The sequence below is a fragment of the Sturnira hondurensis genome, unplaced genomic scaffold (assembly GCF_014824575.4).
Source record: "Sturnira hondurensis isolate 20B ecotype Veracruz unplaced genomic scaffold, ASM1482457v3 Scaffold0020119, whole genome shotgun sequence".
NCBI lineage: Eukaryota > Metazoa > Chordata > Mammalia > Chiroptera > Phyllostomidae > Sturnira > Sturnira hondurensis.
The window spans coordinates 231,479-251,576 of NW_028092750.1; the positions used below are offsets into that span (position 1 = coordinate 231,479).

Sequence of the window (20,098 nt, forward strand, 5' to 3'; positions counted from 1 at the left end):
ACACTTGTATCCTTGAACAGAAATTAAACTCCTTGAAGAAAAGGATATTTGTCAGTTTTGTTCCCCACTTTATTTATGTAATCTCTAAAAGTCCCTGGCACAAAGTAGATGCTCAGTAAATACAGCCAAGTTCTGAGTTTCCTTAAGAAGAGTTACCATAATCCTTGTGGTGAGAAGCTGACATTTGATCCTGGTCATTGAATCCACCTTCATTTCCTTTCTATCCTTAGATCAGGGGTCCCCAACCCCCGGGCCACAGATCTGTAGCAGTCGTCGTCTGTTAGGAACCGGCCACACAGCAGGTGAACAGCTGGTGAGCAAGTGAAGCTTCACCTGTATTTATACCTGCTCCCCATCTCTTGCATTACTGTCTGAGCTCTGCCTCCTGTCAGATGGGCAGGTGGCATTAGATTCTCACAGGAACACGACCCTACTGTGAACTGAACATGCCAGGGATCTAGGATGCGCACTCCTTGTGAGAATCTAATGCCTGATGATCTGAGATGGAGCTGAGGCGGTGACGCTAGTGCTGGGGAGCAGCTGCAAATAGATTATCATCAGCAGTGAGGTTTGATGGCACAGAGACCATAATAAATTAATTGCTTGCAGATGCATATCAAAACCCTGTCAGTGAGTAGCAAGTGACAGTTCAGTTGCATCTGGTGGCAGGCTATAAAGCCATCCTCCCCACCCTAGTTCATGGAAAAAGTTCCTGATGCCAAAAAAGATGAGGGACCACTGCCTTAGATGATCTTCAGGACACCACAAAGTGACCTTTCCATTTCGTCTAAGCAGTCTAACTGTGTGTTCGACTAACATAAAACTGAACATGAAGATGTAAATAGAAGTGATGTAGAAATAGTCTTTTTAAAGATTTTGAAAACTAGGTGATAAAGTCAGGTTTAAAGGACAGAATCAGTAATTGTGTGATCAAAATGGGCTTAAAATCTGAGTTCAAATTTTATCTCTACTTTTTCCTAACTTTGTGATTTTAGACAAGTTACTTTGCTTCTCAGAGTATAATTTCTTGGCATTATTTGATGACTAAATGATATAAGGTATCAAAAGATGCTACTATGCCACAGCTTCCGTTATTTTGTTTGTTCTTCTACTTTCTTCCTTAGATTGGCTTTCCACTGAGATTTGTTTGCCAGCATTTTCTTACTGTGCTTTGGAGAAACATAAACTGGGCAGACACTGTTTATACCTTCATGAGCTGTGAACAGTGTGATACGGAGGTGAGAAATGTAACTGTCATATAATAATAATAATATTTAATTAATTAGTAAAAGTTGTGGTCACCCTTCAAGAGCCAGTCAGCAGTGTTAGTCTAACGACTATTGACTTTCTGTCCCTGCTTCATAGGTATTCATGGCAACACCCAATGATCCTGCCTAGGAAATTGTTAAAATCACATTTAATAAAATATATCATACCATATTGACGTAATTGACCATCTCAAACACCCTGTTTCTTATTTTCTCTGGATCTCGATTGTACTTTTTAAACTAAAAGACAACCAAGACAAAAAAATGGGCATTAATGGAAAAGAACATAATGGGAAGGTGAAAAGGCATCTTCTGTTTATTTTACTTATCACTGGTTATAATTCACACTTAGTTATAAAAGTTAGAGGTTAGAAACAAGTGCTTCCTTATTTCTCTAAATTCAAGTGCTTTAAGAGTCAAGATGATGTTTTGTCTTCTAAAGAACTAACTCAGTATAAAGTGTGAACGAATTATTATAAATGCATTTCAGTTAGATAACATAATTTCCTAAACTGGACAGAATCAGCACGAGGAATAGCTTATTCATTAGAAAAATATGAACAGTAAATGAATTTAGTATGATAAGTGAGGTCAAACTTTTGGGCCTGAATTATAACTTAATCATACTCTCAGGTTTAGAACACTCAGTATATGAAAATGCATTCTCATGAAGAAGAAAAGAAATGGAAACTATAAAAAAGTGCTTATTCAGAAGATTCCATTCATTGGTCTTTCGTATTTAATGCTCCCTTATGAGCACAATCTAATTTACCAATGATTTATTGAGTTAACAGAAATCAAAATGACAAAGAAATTTAATTGGAAACTAAGTTTGGAGTTCTTAAGACAGCAAAAAAATTCAGTGTATCCATGTCAGATTGTGTACATTCCTGAAAAGAAGAAATCATGCTAGTCTAATTTAAGTCAAATGTCATAGTTTCAGAACAACTTATAAAAAAGAATAGCTCATAGTCTTGATGTTTTAATAACTAATCCACGTAGTTAATATCTCATATAATAATTTACATAGAAAGGGGTTATAAAAGATATACTTATCTGGTGTCATTTACCTCACCATTGTCCAGGACCAAATAATATTCTACGTATTTCTTTTGTTCCTGAACCTTCCGATCATTTAATTTCTGTAATAAATATAAAAAGAAAAATTACTAAGAAAAATTCTTTCTCTGCAAAAGTTGTTCTTTTATCAGAAATATGTGATTTTTGTGGGCAACTGGTTGTTATCTAGGAATAAAGGATGACAGGATTACTGTTTTAATTCTAATTAATCAGCCAGAATCATCTACAGGCAAGTCTCAGAACGACAGAGCCAGAAGTGACGGTCTAGCCAGACCCTTTTATTACACTAAAAATTTAAGTGATTACACAACTAATAAAGAGGAGTGCTTGAATTAAAACCAAAGTCTTCAGATGCGTTTGAACCCTGCACCTGCTGCACTGTCCTGCTATGAAACAAACTGACTTCACTGTCCTCCTAGTGTTTGCTGTTGTTGTTTTAGTTGCTGTTTAGTGTCCTCCTGTGCCTGGTCCAGGGAACACTCCGTCCTTACCAGTGACCAACGGGCAATGCCCAAAGGCACCACAGCGCCCAGTCTGCTCTTCTCTTCTTTGGAAGAGCTGGGTCTCTTTCCCACATGTCAAGCTTCCCTATATTTTGCCTTCCTCTCCACAACACAAAATAAAATAAAACAAAACAACAACAACAACAAAATAACATGTTTGATAGTGGATTGGCCCATTGAAAAAATAGCAGATATTATTTGTACTAAATAATAAATCATCAAAGTTTATTATCTTGCTTTTCTACAAGTACTTGCCTTTTAAGAGGTAAATAAGCCACCATTAACAGGAACAGGTTACAGAAGATAGACTTTCAGGTATTCTCTAAGGAGAGATAGACTCACCTCCCACCCTCCATGGGAGCAATATATTTATTTGTACTTACTGTACAGCAACAAGGCTCTAGGCACTGCAGATACAGCAGTGAAATAGACCTGCTTGGTGTGCTTAGGGAGCTCACAATAGACAAATAAGCACGAAGATGGCCAGCAGGCATTAGTGCTGTGTGGAGGGTTAAACAGTGTGGTGTGAGATTGCATGGCAAGGTAGTCATTTCAGAATAGATGGTTAGAAAAAGCTCTAAAGTGCTGGCTCTGAAGCTGACATATTAATGAAAATGAGGGAGGTCAAAGGAAGACAAATTGAAAGATAATTCCAGCAAAGAAAAAAATGCACAAAAAAGACTCCAAGGTGAATCGATGTTGGCATGGGTAAAGTACAGCAAGAGTTTGTGTCTGTCAGGGCAGTCCCTGCTGGATGATGAGTATGAGGTGGGGAAGATCAGAGAGGTAGTTGAGGCCCTAGTCATACAGAGGTCTGTAACTCAGGGTCAAGTTTTTTTCTGTTTTGTTTTTTCATTTGTTTGTTTTGATTTTGTACTCAATGCAATGAGAAGCCATTAGAGGGTTTTAAACTGAAAAGTGACATGTTGTGATTCAGAATCAAAGAATCTCTCCAGCCATTGTGTGGAGGTGGATCCTACTGAGGCAGGAGTGAGAGTGGGAAGTCGGGTGGGGGACATTGCAGTGGGTACAGTGAGAGGGATGGTGCTGTGTGGCAGTCGGGAAGAGGGAACAAAGCGAAAGATCTGGACTATGTGGAGGCACTGGCTATTGGAAACCATGTGAAGGGGGGTGAACAAAGCAGGATTCAAGGGTGGTTTCTGGATTTGGTCCTGAGCACATGATGAATGGGTGTATTGAGACAGGGGAGACCGAGGGAGAAGCAGGTTTCGTTGGGGGTTTGGAAATCAATAGTTCTACTTTGACCACACTAGGTTTGTGAAATTAGACATTCCAATGGATGCATGAAGTAGACAGTTAATTATTGACATTCAGGCCTTCAAAGGAGAGTCCATGGCTGGAGGTATATATTTGATAATGATTAGTGCAGAGCTCCTGTTTAAATAAGACATAGAAGGATAAGGTTACCTGGAAGGAATGTGTAGATATGCAAAGAATGGGACAGAGCCAGGACTGCGTTGTAGGAGGAGCCTCTAATAGTTATGGCCACCCAGTGGAGAGCCGAGAAGGCACAGCACCAGTGAGATAGGAGGAAATCACAAACCACAAAACTAACAAACAAATAAATAAACAAACAAAACAAGGTCATGGAGGCATGGTTATTTGCACATGCTTATTTGCACCTGGTTGACAAAGAAGTGAGACAGAGATGAAGGTCAACACTCATATAGTGACGAGTGGTTCTTCTGGCTGGTAACATTTAAATACCCAGCCAGTTGAACCCAACAACAATTTTATTTTATTCAAACCAATTCTGCCCAGTGTTTATAGACATTTATTTATGGACAAATGTTTACAAACTTTTATAAGAGATAACCCTTCTGTGACTGGAAGCTGAATTCCATAAATGAAAGCACATTCTAAGTTCCTGTAGGCATATCCTGTAAGATACTATATTTATTTTGTTTGTTGCTACATCCCCAGCACTTAGAGCAGTACTAGAAGAAAGATTTGCTGAATGAGTTCACTCATAAAGACTGTAGGATATTTTATATCAAAGCAATAATAATACTTGACACCATTGTATGTTGCAGTATTGTGAAAGCTGCCTGCTCTAGAGGACCAACCTTACACTTCTTTTTTAGCCCTAGCACATCATTGCTCATAGTAGCTGATTCATAAATATTTACTAAATAAATCAATCAATGTACAACAAGGTTTTAATGTCTCCCTAACCAACTAGTTTCAACAATGACCACAAAATTTCAGTAAAGTGCAGTTGCTAAGACTGGAACTCAGGACAGACAGGACAGGATGCATGGGGCCATTCTGAATAAAAAAGAAAGGTATGCATACAACCAGACTGGTGGCAGGTAGGGCCACATGTGCCCATGGCAAGTCAATCATCCCACAGGTCACATTAGTCTTCTTTGCTTCAGGATCGTGCTTGAAGAGTACATGTTCCTGTTCATCCAGGTTCATGGGGCTTAAAGGTTCAATGAAGTACATTTCATCTCCCTGACTGAAGTAGCCCCTGAAAAATATGAGAATCCAGGGCCCTTGAAGGATTATTTCTGCATCTGAGTGCTATATTTGAGAGACTCCAGAAAGTTTACATGGCAAAAACATTCCAAGCTCATGGCAGCAGAGCGCAGTGCAACATTACAGCTGAAGATCCCCATAGAGAAGAGCTAAACTATATTTTCTCTACGAGGAAATGGGGCCTTTAGGGAACAAGTGACTACTGCAATCTTATAGCTAACCTATGTCAGAGCTTGCACTAGATTAAAATTTCCTGACTCTTGGTCCAGTGCTTTTCCAATTCCCTTGTCTCCTCTGTACTCAAGATGTACTGAAAATGAAAGAGATTTGGGGGTCTTTTTTTTAAAATAATTTTTTAATTTAATTCTTGTTCAAGTACAGCTTTCTGTCTTATATTCCCAACCCTGCCCGCTCCCCGCCCCATGCTCCCCACCTCCCTCCCATTTCTGCCCCCCACCCTTAGTTATTGTCCATGTGTCCTTTATACTTGTTCATGTGAGTCCATCCCCTTTTCCCCTATGATTTTCTCACCTCTCCCCTCTGGACCCTGTCAGCCTGTTCCGTAATTGAGTGTCATTGGTCATATTTTGCTTGCTTGTTTGTTTTGTTTAGATCCCTGTTAACGGTGATATCATATGGTATTTGTCTTTCACTGCCTGGCTTATTTCACTCAGCATAATGATTTGGGGGTCTTATAAGTAAAGATTAAAACTCTGTCTCTATCACTTATTAGCAGTGATACCACAGGAAGTTACTTAAACTCACATCCAAAAAACTCACAGTTTTTCCATCCATAAAATAAAAATAACAATATCTACAATAGGATGGTTATAAAAATGGAAGGATATAATAGGTAAAGCACATAATCAATGAAAAATACCAAGTTCATCTTAATTCTCTCTGCTGAAGCCCCAAGCTAAGTTTCATTCAACCAAAATTTAACAACCAAACATCATTCATTAAGCATTAGACTAAAGGCAGATGGAAAAAAGAGTCATGGTTTCTCCTTCATTAGAGCTTATATCAAATAATGAAGACAGATGTAGAGTAAACAGTTACATTTGAATCACAAAAACATAATCATGTGACAAATATCTAATATATGTAATTAGAGCAGATAATTCCTAAGAAGAATAAGCAAAAGAACATATGACAGGCAACTGGATTAAGTATACATAGAATTAACAGATGTGGAGAGATAAATTAGGTGGTTTATTGCAATGTCTGCATAAAGATCACAGTTGTTTGAATAGAGATGTGGCAGTAGAGAGAGAATGCAGTGAATAATCTCAGAAAATATTTAGAACATATAAACAATAAGGCAAGCTATTTAGAACATATAAATATTCAAAATATTTAGAACATATAAACAAAATATTTAGAACATATAAACAATGGATTGAAAATGGGTAGTTGATGGGCAATAAGTCATCAAGAACTTAGGTTTCTGGATTGAGCAAGTGGTTGGGTTAATCATACAATTCACCGAGATAAGGAACACTGGAAAGTTACCAGATTTTGGAGAAAGTCATTAGCTTGATTGAGATTTCACTGAAATATCCAGATACAGAAGAGATTTGGAGATATGAAAGGGGAAATGAGATAATCAAGTCTGGGCATCAGGAGCCTATATATCCTACTGTTGGCAGATACCCAGGGAGCCCTTAACACAGAGAAAAAATGGCTATGACAGGCATGGGTAGGTCAACCTGGAGACTGTAGAGGGAAGAGAGAAGGTGAAGAAGAGCTCTCATCCCAGAGGTTCTGACTTTAAAACAGGGACTCAAAACCTCCATTTTGAAAACAAGCAAACAATCAAACAAAAGCAACTCAGAAAGCAGTTCTGGTATGTCATTTATAAACTGCTATCAACAGGAGCCATGTTTCCTTCAAACCTCAGAACTTTTAGCCCTTAGAATGCACATTCATCTAGGTATGATGAAGTATATTTGATATTCTTTAGCTTTATTAAACACACACATACACGCACCACCAAAGACACACACAAACCATCATGAAGTCTTACCTGAGACCCCTACACGTGCTGATGCTAGCTTCAGAGAAGTTTGCGTTAATGATGTGCCCTTGGTAATAACAGTCATCCTCAAGAGAAGAGGAAAGGGGGGTTATAAGGGAGAGTGTATGTGTGTTCTAGACCCAGTGCTACAGTTAAACTTAAAATCTTGAAATAGGATCTATAATGTTTTAAATCATTTTATGCTGAATAACAGTCAACTTAGGGATATTGAAAGCATTTTAAAGTTTTTTTAATGGTTAAAATCTTTACTATTTAGTTAATGATCTCAAATGTCTACGAAGGGTTAACTAAACATTGGTGTGAATATGGTCTGCAGAGAAAGGACAACAGCGTGAAGGGTCTGGAAGAAACCAACTTACAGACATATGTTCACGCACCGTTTTACCTGAGCGCCCCAGACATTGGGCATTCATTCTTTTCCTCGACTGATTGCTCATTAATTTTTTAATGACTGTGAGCTATTTCCAATGAGTGTGTTGTTCAGATTCTGTTAATATTTCTTTATTTATCCCAAGAGTTTCAACAAAGTGGATTAGTACTGCACCCCCTGCCTCCATTTGGAGCAAAATGCCCAACCCCAACCCTATTTCACATGTATGTTCTTCTGTCAAGAAAAGCCTTCTACTTTGGGGGACATGAGGTATTAGCCCATGTACACCCATGTGTGACTGCAGAATTTTATGGAAGAGACTGTGTGAAGGCTTTCCGATAGAAAACAGACTTCTGAAAAGGTGGCAATGTTAAAATACCTTTGTGTTACTTCACACCGAGTCGTCTTCTCTGAATAAGCATGAAGAGTGGAAATTATTTAAAGAAAATACAGAATTTTACAATTCTACCATTGAGGAAATGATCTTGAGTTTGAGAGATTACGTGATCTAGAGAGGTGACAGGCATTAACTAGGAACACCAGATGTATGTGATTCTTCCATCTTCTAATGAAAATAAGAAGCTCCTTCTGTCCACTCTCCTATAGTTGTCCTATAGGGACAACTTTGAGGCTGGAAAGGGTTACCATGGTTGTCAAGGAGTGACTTTGTTTTTTCAAACTCTCCAAATGATGGAGGATCAATTAAGAAATGACTACTAAATAAAATACTAATGCCATAAATGCTGCTTCCCTTTCCCTATTTGTTTGGCAATGACATTGTATTTGGATGTATAGGTCAAATTCCAATTAACACTCAGCCTGGGACACTGTATTGTACCATGATCTGTGGGCTGGTGGTGACCTCCTTTCCAGAGGAATTATAGTGTGTTTCCGTGTAGCCTGGTGCGAGGAGGTCCCTGGAGAAAAATCAAAAGAAAGTCATGATTACTCATGCCGATTGCAAAGTTCAGTCATCAAAGGGAGTGTTTTCACTGGTGAGCAGTCAAGTTTTAACTCCTGAACTCCTCCAAACGTCTGAGGACAAGTTCCAGCATGAAAGGGATGCTTAAAACAGAGAGAGAGAGGGGGGAAGGAACCTTCATGAGTGGTATGGGACAGTGTCTGCTTGCTCACCACCAGACTGTGCATGCTGGTCCGAGGAGAGATTTGAGGAGGAAAAGAAACCGAGAAAGGGAAAATGAGTAAAAAAAAAAAAAAAAAAAAGTCTGAAAAGAACAATGTTCCGCACCAGTTTAAGATAGTTGTGTTTCCACCTAGCCCCTTTAGTTACCAGTGACTATTCAAGTTTATTGAAAATCAACTCTCATTGGGTAGTTAGGGCCCGCCCATCATTCTGCCAAGCTTCTTAAAATTCTTTCAGTCACCACTAGAAAATAGGAGCCTGAATGCATTTTTAAAAGAGGTAGGGCAAAGAGAAAAGGAAGTAACTTATATGTATTAAATGCCGTACCTATTCTGCTCACTGGGTTAGACCTGTTACATGAGTCATTTAATATAATCTTTTCAACCATCCTACAAGGTAAATATTATTCTATTTATTTTTCAAATGAGATTAAATAATTCAAGTGGCATAACATTATATCTAGGTTTGCCTTAACCCCAAGCCTGTATTGTTTCCATTACACCACACTATTTTCGAACTCCAATCAGTTGTGATTTTTTGCAGGAGGTGATAGTATGTTTGTCTATCTTGCTGTCCTCTATAAAACAACTAAGGGACTCAAAGAGCTTGAAAGCACAGGTTAGGAAAAGCTATTTTTGAAACAATGTAGATAAAAGATGATGCATATCTGGGTGAGAGTTAAGGCCATGAAATTTGAAAAGGAATGTAAACTTTTGATGAACAGGACGAAGAGTGTGACAAAGTGTAAGCCCAGCGTAACATGCGAGAGAGACAGCCAGGTCAGTGGGCAGCTGGGCGGAAGGGGCATTGGCGTTGGAGTCGAGACAGCCTGGCTCTTGCTTTGCCACGGACTGCTTCTTTGGCCCTGGAGTTTATTTAATTTATATGTCTTGGTATTTTTTCCAATAAAAATGCTTATAAGTTGTTTTAAAATCTAATCTTTCCGTGCTAGAATAATAGAATGGAATAATGTAGGGGAACAGTTAAAATCTATAGCTACTTTATAGAGTTTGATCATATGTATGTCTACTTGCACCTCATTCATCATTTTATTATTAGAAGTATCAAAATACTTGTAAACTGTTGTTTTACCCAGTGTGTCTCTACAACTTCAGTAGGAAGAAATATCACTGGGCCAGTTGAGAGCCAAAGCTGCCTAACTGAGGTCTGTGAGGATTCTGTGAGCCATAGGAACAACAGACTCCATACCACACTTCCCACTTGCTGACTTGCTGTTGGTGAGGGTTATATCAGAAGTAAAGGCACTTACTTGGATTTTTTCAAATAAAGCACTGCTATTTTTCCATTAACTGTCATTTCATATTTCAATTCAGTTTCAAATTTTTCCTGCAAAAATGCACAAACATTTGCTGGTAATTAAACACACACACAAATATTCATTTTGCTAGGCCTATCTGTTTAATAATTAGCAAGCAATGCCTGTTTCTCTGTAACAGTAGTCTGTTTAATGCTAAATGTCTACTGCTGCCTCTTTTAACAATTCAAACTAAATAGATAAATTATCTCTGAGACCTGTATATCTGTCCATCTACCCATCTAGCCATTCATTTATCCATCTATGCAGTTTACAATTATTATTTGGGTGCTAGTTATTTGAAAGATATGGCTTGGTTCTGGAAATTTAACTTGAAGTAACAAACAATGGTGTCTGCTGCCATAAAACATACCATCATGTAAAAAGACAGACAATAAACATAAGTTACATTGTATGATGAATAATACAAAGATGGAAGCAATGTAGGATGTCTAACACCCTAAAGGAAGGAAAGGCTTTCCTGGAGAAGGAATGTATAAGCTGAGACAGGAGTCAGCCAGATGAAGCCGGGTGGGGAAGGTGTTTGAGAAAAAGGAACGGTACACACGTAGACCCACAGACCCCTGAGGTTCTCCCTGGTAATTTTTAGTGTGAGATCTTCTTCAGGCTCAGTGGAGGTCAGAATATGGGCAAAATAACAGGAATATATACCTTAGGTAGGAAGAAGTCATCAGGAATAAAGAAAAAATATCACCTCAAGTAAACCATGTCAAATAGGAGAACTGGTTTAAGTTTAGATTTATATGAGTTCTGTCCAGAAAGTAGCCAGCCATTTACTGTGAAAAATAGTGACATTTATCGAAGGCAGTGCAAGATACAAGAAACATTTTACATAGAATAATGATGCCTCAGTTCCCTTCAAAGTGTGGTGGGGGGGACCTTCCCAATCAAAAAACAGAGTTATGATGGTCTTGATCTTGCTGCAACTTTGCAGCACCTTCTTCAGGTGTGGAGAACCAGGAGACGTCCGTTGGGACGACTGGGCTTTCATTTCCAGATCGTAGCCTTAGACCCATGATTCATCTCCAGTAATGATCTTCATGAGGAAATCGGGTTCATTGGTGGTGGTTTGGATCAAGTCATCAGCAACTTCAGCATGACGTTCTTTCTGCTCTGGTAGCAGAAGCTGCAGAACAAATTTTGCCACTATATGTTTCCTGCCAAGATTATGAGTCAAAATCTCGAACACAGTAGTTTTTCAAAGTCTCCAGGTCAGCTTCTAGTTCTCACACTGTCAGTCACCGATCTCTGTTGATTGCAGCCTGTACACATGCAGCGTTCTCAGGGGTTCTGCTCATTGCAGACCTTCCAGAACGTGGATCACTTTCAACAGACTCTCCACCATGTTTGAAACATTTGTACCACACTTTTATTTGAGCTGCACTCATTGCATCATCCCTGAAAGCCTTCTGAATCATCTGAGTAGTTTTCATGGAGGAATTTTCAAGCTTAATGCAAAATTTGATGCAGATTCAAATTTTGAATTTAGTCACTCAGTCATTCTGAATGCAATAACCACACAGTGCACATGCTCATTCAGGGGTGTCTACCACCCCCATTGACTAGCACAGTGAAGTTGTCATTGTTCATGCATGTGTGTTCCAGTCCCCTCTCCTTAGCTGCCAGGTTACATCAGTGTCGCACAAACCATTCTTGTTAAATTAACAATGGCTGGACTTTTTCCAGACAGACCTCTTATATATAGAAGGAGCTATAGAAGACTATGCAGATCTTGTTGGGTACCTAGTCTTGACCTTGTTCTATAAAACTAGGTTATTAGCCTGATTATACCCAACATCTGAACATTCACTGGGAAGTGCCAGGTCATTGTTGTTAAAGATATCTACATACAGCCGACAACATGACTGAAAACAACCCCGCGGCTGCACCCGAGGCCCAGCTTTTCTTCTCTCATCCCTCTGCTGGCCAGAACAGTATGTGAGCTCATCAAGGGACACTTACTAGTGCATTAGACTCATCAGGTCAGGGGTACCACACAGAGGTTTGCCATCTCCAAGGTCAGTTATGTTAACCCCTATTTCCTTTTAATGATCAATTATTGGCATCCTTGCTGGGGTCAAAAGTCCATGACCATAAATATCATACAGCGTGGGCCTAGATGGACTCAGGCCACTATAAATTAGTTCATTTTCACAAATAACAGCAGGTCCAAAATAAGCTATAAGGGTGAAAAACAAAATTGACAGGGAATCACTATAATCACTTATTATTCAGGTTTAAGAAAGAGTAGATAAAATGAAAATACTGGGGGGATACAAGATATGAACTTCTAACCAGAAAAGCCTTCCAGATATCTGTTTCTATTAGCAATGGAGTTTTAGTGGATCATCACCTAAAAATATTACCTGAAGCCTGATTTAGAAAATAGCCATTGATTTTGGAGTGGAAGGTTTGGCCAACACTAGAATAGAGATTATAGATGAGAGGAAATAGCGCTGAAGAAAACCAGAGTTTCTCTGAAGCAGGGTGCCCTGGGGGAGGGCATGACTGTGCTTCCAAGTATGATCCAAGGTGAAGAGCAATGCGTGCTTATAAGAAGTGTGTGCAGCCTGTGTTCTCTCTGGGTTCCGAACTAGGGGGTAGGAGAGGAAAAATGCACCTTGGTTTGTAGAACATCCACTAGAAGGAAATGATGTGGAGTCTATTGCATTCGTTTAGCTGGTCACAGAGATGTAAATATATTCAAATTTTCTCCAGAAAGCAATGCCTTGGGCAAGGTTAAGAGAGTGGACTAGGAAGGCCATGGGCCTGCATGATCCTGAAAGGGAGCAGAGCTGTAAAGTCAGGATGCTGCACACAGGAAGCTGCCCACACAGCAAATAGCAAAGGAAACCCCCCTTAATTCAAGTCTTGCCCTAACATACAGAGAATCCAAGACTTCCACAAACCCTGGTAGCCTGAAATTATTCCTAAAAAGGGGAAGCATTATGCTGCCACATTGTATTTTATGGCGTGAGCCAACAGCAAGATGATTTTGGCCTCTAAGGAAGTGTGTGAGCTAGAGGCTGAATTCTAGAAAGAACAGTGACTACCTTTGGAAGGTAAGTTCCCAATATCAGGGAACTTGATTAATTATTTGTTGAGTACACGTTTATGTACCTGTGTGGGAAATGCACTCCAATTATACTCCTTCATTCGTTTGTCCATTTCTCTACTTACCCATTTGCTCATTTACTCAAATCCTTGTTTAGTTTTGCTATGCCATGCATTTAAATACAATCAAGAATATAATGTGCAATCATGAATAAAATATTCAAAGTTCTATCCTGGTTTTTAGTGGGCCCTCCAGAAAGTTTGTCAAAAGATTATTTCATTCCAAAACAAATGGTAAGTCATGGCCAGTTGTGTTGAAGTTAGAAAAATGGAGCCATGACTATGGCACCATGGACAGGTGACACTGGTGCCTGGGTCTCCAGTACAGGGCAGGGCACAGCAGTCTAATGATAAGTACAAGGGCCCAGGAGGCCTTGAGACCTGATTAATCTAGATGGAGAGTTAGGCTGCACCCCCGAGATACAGAGATCCCCTTGGTCACATGCATTATGAATTCTGGAGGTTTCGAGTATTGCTCATCACTCTTTTACACAAACAAGAACAATAGTCTCAATAAGGAAACCACAAAAATAGCTTCCAAGACCTCAGCTTATATCTGTAAGACAGTGTTGTTATAAGTCATGCTCTGCACCTGAGCAAAAAGAGAGCATTCTAAGTCAGGGGAAAGCATATTCCTGCTGTGTGGCAGATAAGAGCGTCACTAGGCTTAGGTTTGGCAGACGAGTGTGATATGCAGAACTCAGTGGCCCTGACAGGGTAGGGCTGAAATATCAGACGTGCGGCAGCATGGGGTCTTCTCTATGCAGATGGGACAAGAGCTGGAATCAGAGAGAGACGTCTCTGGTGTAGCTCTGGGCATTCACAGGGAGATAACGGAAGCCGTGTGGTATGATTGCCAGGTAAGATTCAGGTCACCAGTTAAACTAGAATGTCAGATAAACAGTGAACACACTTGCAATTTTAGCATGTCATGTACAATATTTGAGAATAATAATAATACAAAAGCATAACTTGTTTAAAGGCATTCAAATTTAAGTAGGTATCCTGTGTTTTTGCTTGCTAAATGTACAGGACAGACTGAGAGACGAAGGTGGAAGAAAGACATGGGAAATGTGTTTTTATTGCCCTCAGCATTTCAAGCCCAGAAGAGAAAATTATACACACTCTCATTCAAACACACACACACTCACCACCACTATAATAAAATCAACATTAAAAAACATCAAGACCAAATGGTATTACTCTGACCGTGTGAAAGCAGAGCTTCAGAAAAGGGATCTGTCACCGAGAAATGAAGGACAACCTGAGCTTCACCCACAGAGAGAGCATCTGAAGTAGTGAGAACTCCAAAAGAAAGGACGTACAGTTATGCAAGCACATTATAACGAAAGGGCTTAAGAATACTTAGGACTAAAAAGGGGATTATGTTGAGAAGCAGAAAGACAACAAAAATGGCTTAACCAGGCAGAGCATCAAGCACAAAGCGCCTTGAAGTGGAACATGGTTGGGTTACGTAGGTTAGCATCATAGCATCTTCTTGAACAGGGAGTAATGACTGCATCCTTGCTTTGCCACAGAAGATAAACAGGACTATTATTAGCTCAATTTTCGGACAAAGAATTTGAAGTCCGAATGTACCTAAATTTACCCAGGGAGAATGAACAAAGCTAAGACGTGGACACAAACAAGCCCTCAGATCCCCTATACTTTCACCTACGTTTCATACAGCCAGTTATCAGATAAATAGGTATTTTCCATAAATATCAAGCCTATTGTATCCACTGCATCCATCTCCTCATTTAACAAATTGATTGATCATCTAGTATGTGCCAATAACTACTTTGTGGTTTTTCATCAAAATAAACTGTTCCAGAGCTTAAATGTATTTTTACAGTTGTGAAGAACGCACTATATAACTGATGAAAAACACTGGACATGTATTCAAATTGTTCTCCCAATTTTCAGTGAAAAAAGGTGCGGGACATTGTCCAGTGAGTCACATCTTACAATAGATGGATGCAAGATATTATTTATGTCTCATTTAATTGGATTTTCCTGGCTCCTCGCAGAAGAGTTCCAGGTGTAGGTAATTAGAAATTTCTTGTTGAATGAATCATTGTTCTAGCTTTCCTCTTTCCTCTGTTGACTGAGAAAGTGTCATTTCATTAAGTAGCAAGATCTATACAAACTTGAATAGCTGCCTGCCTTTTAAAAAAGACAAAGGTAAATGTCATGTTTAATTATAGTACTTAATTTAATATTCATATATGCACACATTCATCCACAATATTTTATTTCTACTTTAGTTTTAATGTTGATGGTTTTGTTTGCCTGTGTGTCTATAGATATATGGCTAATAAATTGCATCAAATTTCTTTGGGAATACACAGAATAAATTACATATTACCATGCAAATGTTAAATTTTACTCTCTGTATGACCTTAGACAGTTTGTCAGAACCTTAATCTGCAAAGTAAGGCAGAGTGTTGCATTTTTGTGAAGATTAATAAACATATTGTAGGTCAAAAATAGACATAAATGTGTGTATATATGTGTATCTGTACTAATATGTTAAATATCATTTTTCAAGTTTTTGTCATTTCTGCCAAACCAAAAGCTGCACCTGCTGGTCTGGCTCCTTGGCTTCTCTTTCACGTACTGGATGAAGTCTTCTGGGGTAAACCACTTCATACTTCTTTCCTTCAGGGAAGTCCTGTACAGAAGTTACTGGGGAAAAAAAGAAGTCAGAGAGAAGCTTCAGCTGAGCAGAACTGTGGCAGGCTGGCTGGAAATGGCCCTCCCTCTGTGCTTCTGAGGAAGGGAGCCACACGCAGGGAGTCATCACGTCAGAGAGCGCTGAAGCCCGGCACCAAAGAGGTCCTCAACTGCCCACTCCTCCCTGCAAATCTTTATTTTAACCAATAGCTTCAAATGTTCCTCCACTGAAAACATTTATTTTTTTAATTTTTATTTATTTGTTTTTGGAAAGAGGGGGAGGGAGGGAGAAAGAGAGGGAGAGAAAGTTCAGTGTATGACAGAAACATCCATCGGCTGCCTCTTGCACACCACCAGGTGGGGACCTGGCCTGCAACCCTGGCTTGTGCCCAGAAGTTGAGCCAGGGACCTTTCAGTTCAAAGGCCAGCACTCAATCCACTGAGCCACCCCAGCCAGGGCGGCCCTACTGAGAACATTTCTTTTGCATTTTCCCACTTCTCTTTGCTGTCTTGGATCCCCTGCAGAGGGATGGAGAAGGCAGTGTAGAGAGAAGCTGGCAGAGATGGCAGGAGGCAAAGGAGCCCTCTACGAAAAGTCTCTGGCAGAGAAGTTGAGTTGAAGCACTCTCAAAACTACACAGTGTCAGGTTCTAATATATTTTTCTTGAGTTTTCCAATAGCAGTGTTTCACACTAACAAAACAAAGGCTCCAATACCAGCTCCACAGAATGGGCTGGCTTTTTGCAGTACAGACAAACCTGCATATAATATGTAAAACCTATTTTTTAAATTTTGAGAAGCAGACCATTAGAACACTGTCACTGGTCAGGAAGGAAATTTCTGAGCCTACTATTATATCAAAAGAGAATTGAAAAGTTATCTCATCCAGCCTTCTAACTGCCACTTGGATTCTCATCTCAACATTGTATCCAGAAGCTATTTTTGAGGGAAACCCAGTTTTTCTAAAGCTGATGCATGGTCCAGCACCTGTTCTGTGCAGACTGGAGCCAGAGGAAATGTCAGTGGACCTGCTCTCTGGCTGCTGAAGAGACTGTGGACCCACGAGAATGCAGAGAATGCAGATGCAGCCGGAACCAGGGCCCAATCCAAAGACTGACGGACCCCCTGTGTAGACTAGAAGGTTTTCTAAGGGTGGCCTGGCTCACTGCTCAAACCTACTTTCTATGGTAGAAGAAATTTATGTTACTATGGTGGACATTTTAACAAGTAGGATTGAGTATTTTTGTCAGTTCCCTTGGATGACTGTACAATTATCCCAATAGGCTCCAAAAATAAATATTTATTTAAAAAATTTTCTTTACAAACTAAAGCAGACATTCTCAAAATTCCTAGTGATGTCAATTTTCTTTTATCATTTTAGGATAGCTTTATTTCATTTGATCACTCAGAACCATTTATGTCTAACTTTGAGATTTTTTAAAAAGTGATTAAATGGTCTAAAAACCCACTGGATCAAAAATGGGCTGTTAAATTGAGGGAACAGCTTTCCATTCAGTGGCCTGAGATTTCAAAAACACTTAAAGCCATGGCAGCAACATGAGAATACCTTAACTTTGGGTTTAGTTGGGGTTTTTAATGATTTGAAGACAGAGGGCAGATTAAATGTTCTCCGGCCAGTTCAAGTAGTCTATGATGTTATGCCAATGAATACAGAATCCACTCTAATATCTTCAAAGAGGTAATGATCATTTGGATAAAGTTCTAATCTGTCATGATAAAATAAGTCTCATCACATAGTCAGACCTCCAGAACATCACAAGTTCCCTCAGGCACTTGCTATTACAGAGAGAATCACCAGCCACCTTTCATTTCCGTACAGTTAATTTTGAATAAAATAAAATAATAACACTGGTTATAAACAATTGTCATAGCTGAGTTTCAAAAGCCTAAGAAAACACATTTAATCAATTATTTTCTTTGCACTGAGTGAAAATTTTTGTAATTGTCACAATTATTTCAAAATAATATGCTGAGGTAAGAAACTTACTCCTGCAAGAAGTTAACTAACAATACCAACACAGTTCTCTACAGTCTCCTGTGACTCTGTGATACCGACAAGCACTGCACCGCGAGGCGCCCTTGCTGGCTGGTGGACTGGGTCCATTCAGTGCAATTAGTCCCTTTAATACAAAGCTCCCAAAGCCATATAGTCACCAACATTGCAAACAGAGTAACCCTTTTAAAAATACTGTATGAAAACAATTGTTTTCATCCATAATACACATTCTGATAGGAAATATTATCTAAGCTGCCCTCGGGTCATAAAATAATACCCACCCAAGTCATTCTTTTTATAAAAGCACAAAGCTATAATAACACACACACACATTCCCATTCAGAAGCGGTAAGAACGGGCCAATCTGACCAACACAGGTCTTCTTTGATAGACACACCAATCTCCATGCTTCTAGTCAGTATGTAAATTCTAATGTTTCATAGAATCTGAAATTACCAACTGACTCTCAAATGTGGAGTTGAAATATATAAATTAGTGAAGAAATTTATTTTCAACTCTTTGAGGGTGGAGCATTTCCAAATAGCAAGCAAAATAAATCAATAAATAACATAAACCAGCCCTGGCGGGCGTGGCTTGGTGGATTGAGCACGGGCCTGTGAAGCACAGGATCGCAGTTGGATTCCCAGTCAGGGCACATGCCTGGGTTGAGGGCCAGTTCCCGGCAGGGGACCCATGAGGGGCAACTATACATTGATATTTCTCTCCTTCTCTCCTTCCCTTTCCCTCTGAAGATAAATGAATAAAATCTTTTAAATAAATAAATAACATAAACCAGAATATTTTTTTAAAGTCTTTGGCAACCTCTCATTTTCTTCAGTTTGAAATGAATGATTTCTAGCTCTTCCCAAACTCTTGCAACATAGTACATTCTCTAAAGAAAACAGACTGACTTTCCTCTAATGGCTGTTCTTGTTCCCGAACCCAGGAAGGCCCCGGAGCCAGTGCGGTCTGAGATGTAATAAATTACCCGGCAGTTAGAGAGATGCAGCAGGCCTTGATGCTGTCTGGCTCATCCATCCTTACCGCCCATGCTCCCTCGCTACACAAGCTAATTATTCTGAAGCCTGTGGAACAAACACAACTCACTGCCATCCAGGGAATATACAAATTCCAGCTGTAACACAATGTGTTTCTACTAATTTGTTGTTAATACCTGCTTCCTCTTTCCCACATAACTCATATACTGGATTAGTTTGGACTAGCAAAACTAGATGAAAATAAAAAGAAATGTGTTGTTTTGGTTTGGATTAGATAATTATTTTTATGTTTATTATTTGTTAAGAAGTTAAAAGTTGTTGACAAGATTAGTATAACAGACATTGACCTGGATTACTTTGATCAAGTAATAATGCAGTGTTTTAGAACATAAAATTGGTCAAGTCTTAATTTCTAAATTAGTCATACTTATTATCACCGGAAATGAAAAACTAAATAGGAAAATGTGAACTAAAAAGGACAGGGACTGCTAACTGGCCTGAATAATAACAGCAAATACTCTCCAAAGCCGTCCACACAGCAATAGAGTCAAATCCACTGACTCTTTACTGCTCTAAAAATGACAAGATGAGCTTTGATGAATTTCCCTTTTGGCTCAAGATTCATATTCATTATTCAAATTATGCTGAATGACACCTTCCATTTGATTTCCATATTCTCACATCCTATATGTAAATATTGATTAAGGACATCTCTTTGCCTCTTATTTATATCAGTCAATGCTCATCCCCACCCCAAAAAGGAAAAACACAGCAGATTAAAACCTGCCCAACTAGTTACTAAAATTTGTTAAACAAATATATTTGGAGAAGAGGAAAAGCAAGCAGCTCACTGCTGTGTTTCATAGAATCTAAAAAGAGCTAGACACCTACCTGGGGCCGAAGACAGGAAGCAAGTGGCCACTAGCAGAAAGCCTTGCAACATCCTGGAAGACCCCAGGAGTGCGGTGTCTTTCCGCCTCACTCAAACAGACGAGCACCCCTTGGTCTTCTGCTGCCACCTGCCAAGTAAGACAGAGTGAAACTCCCAGGCT

General features: G+C 39.3%; 1 protein-coding gene across 6 annotated transcripts in view; it reads right to left on the reverse strand.

Annotated features, from left to right (window-relative positions):
* ADAM28 (ADAM metallopeptidase domain 28) overlaps nt 1–20,098 on the reverse strand; it is a 52,066-nt gene extending 31,968 nt beyond the window's left edge. For 2 of the 6 annotated variants that reach the window (XM_037028827.1, XM_037028831.1), the window contains exons 1-8: nt 19,938–20,097; nt 15,940–16,043; nt 10,176–10,252; nt 8,600–8,678; nt 7,380–7,456; nt 5,168–5,345; nt 2,339–2,410; nt 1,437–1,508 (exon numbers count right to left, since the gene is read on the reverse strand). In XM_037028827.1, coding sequence (XP_036884722.1) covers nt 1,437–1,508; nt 2,339–2,410; nt 5,168–5,345; nt 7,380–7,456; nt 8,600–8,678; nt 10,176–10,252; nt 15,940–16,043; nt 19,938–19,989 — 711 coding nt within the window. In that variant the 5' untranslated portion in view covers nt 19,990–20,097. Of the gene's footprint in view, nt 1–1,436; nt 1,509–2,338; nt 2,411–5,167; nt 5,346–7,379; nt 7,457–8,599; nt 8,679–10,175; nt 10,253–15,939; nt 16,044–19,937 lie in introns of all 6 variants that reach the window. The other 4 variants (XM_037028828.1, XM_037028830.1, XM_037028832.1 and 1 more) reach the window with 3 other exon arrangements.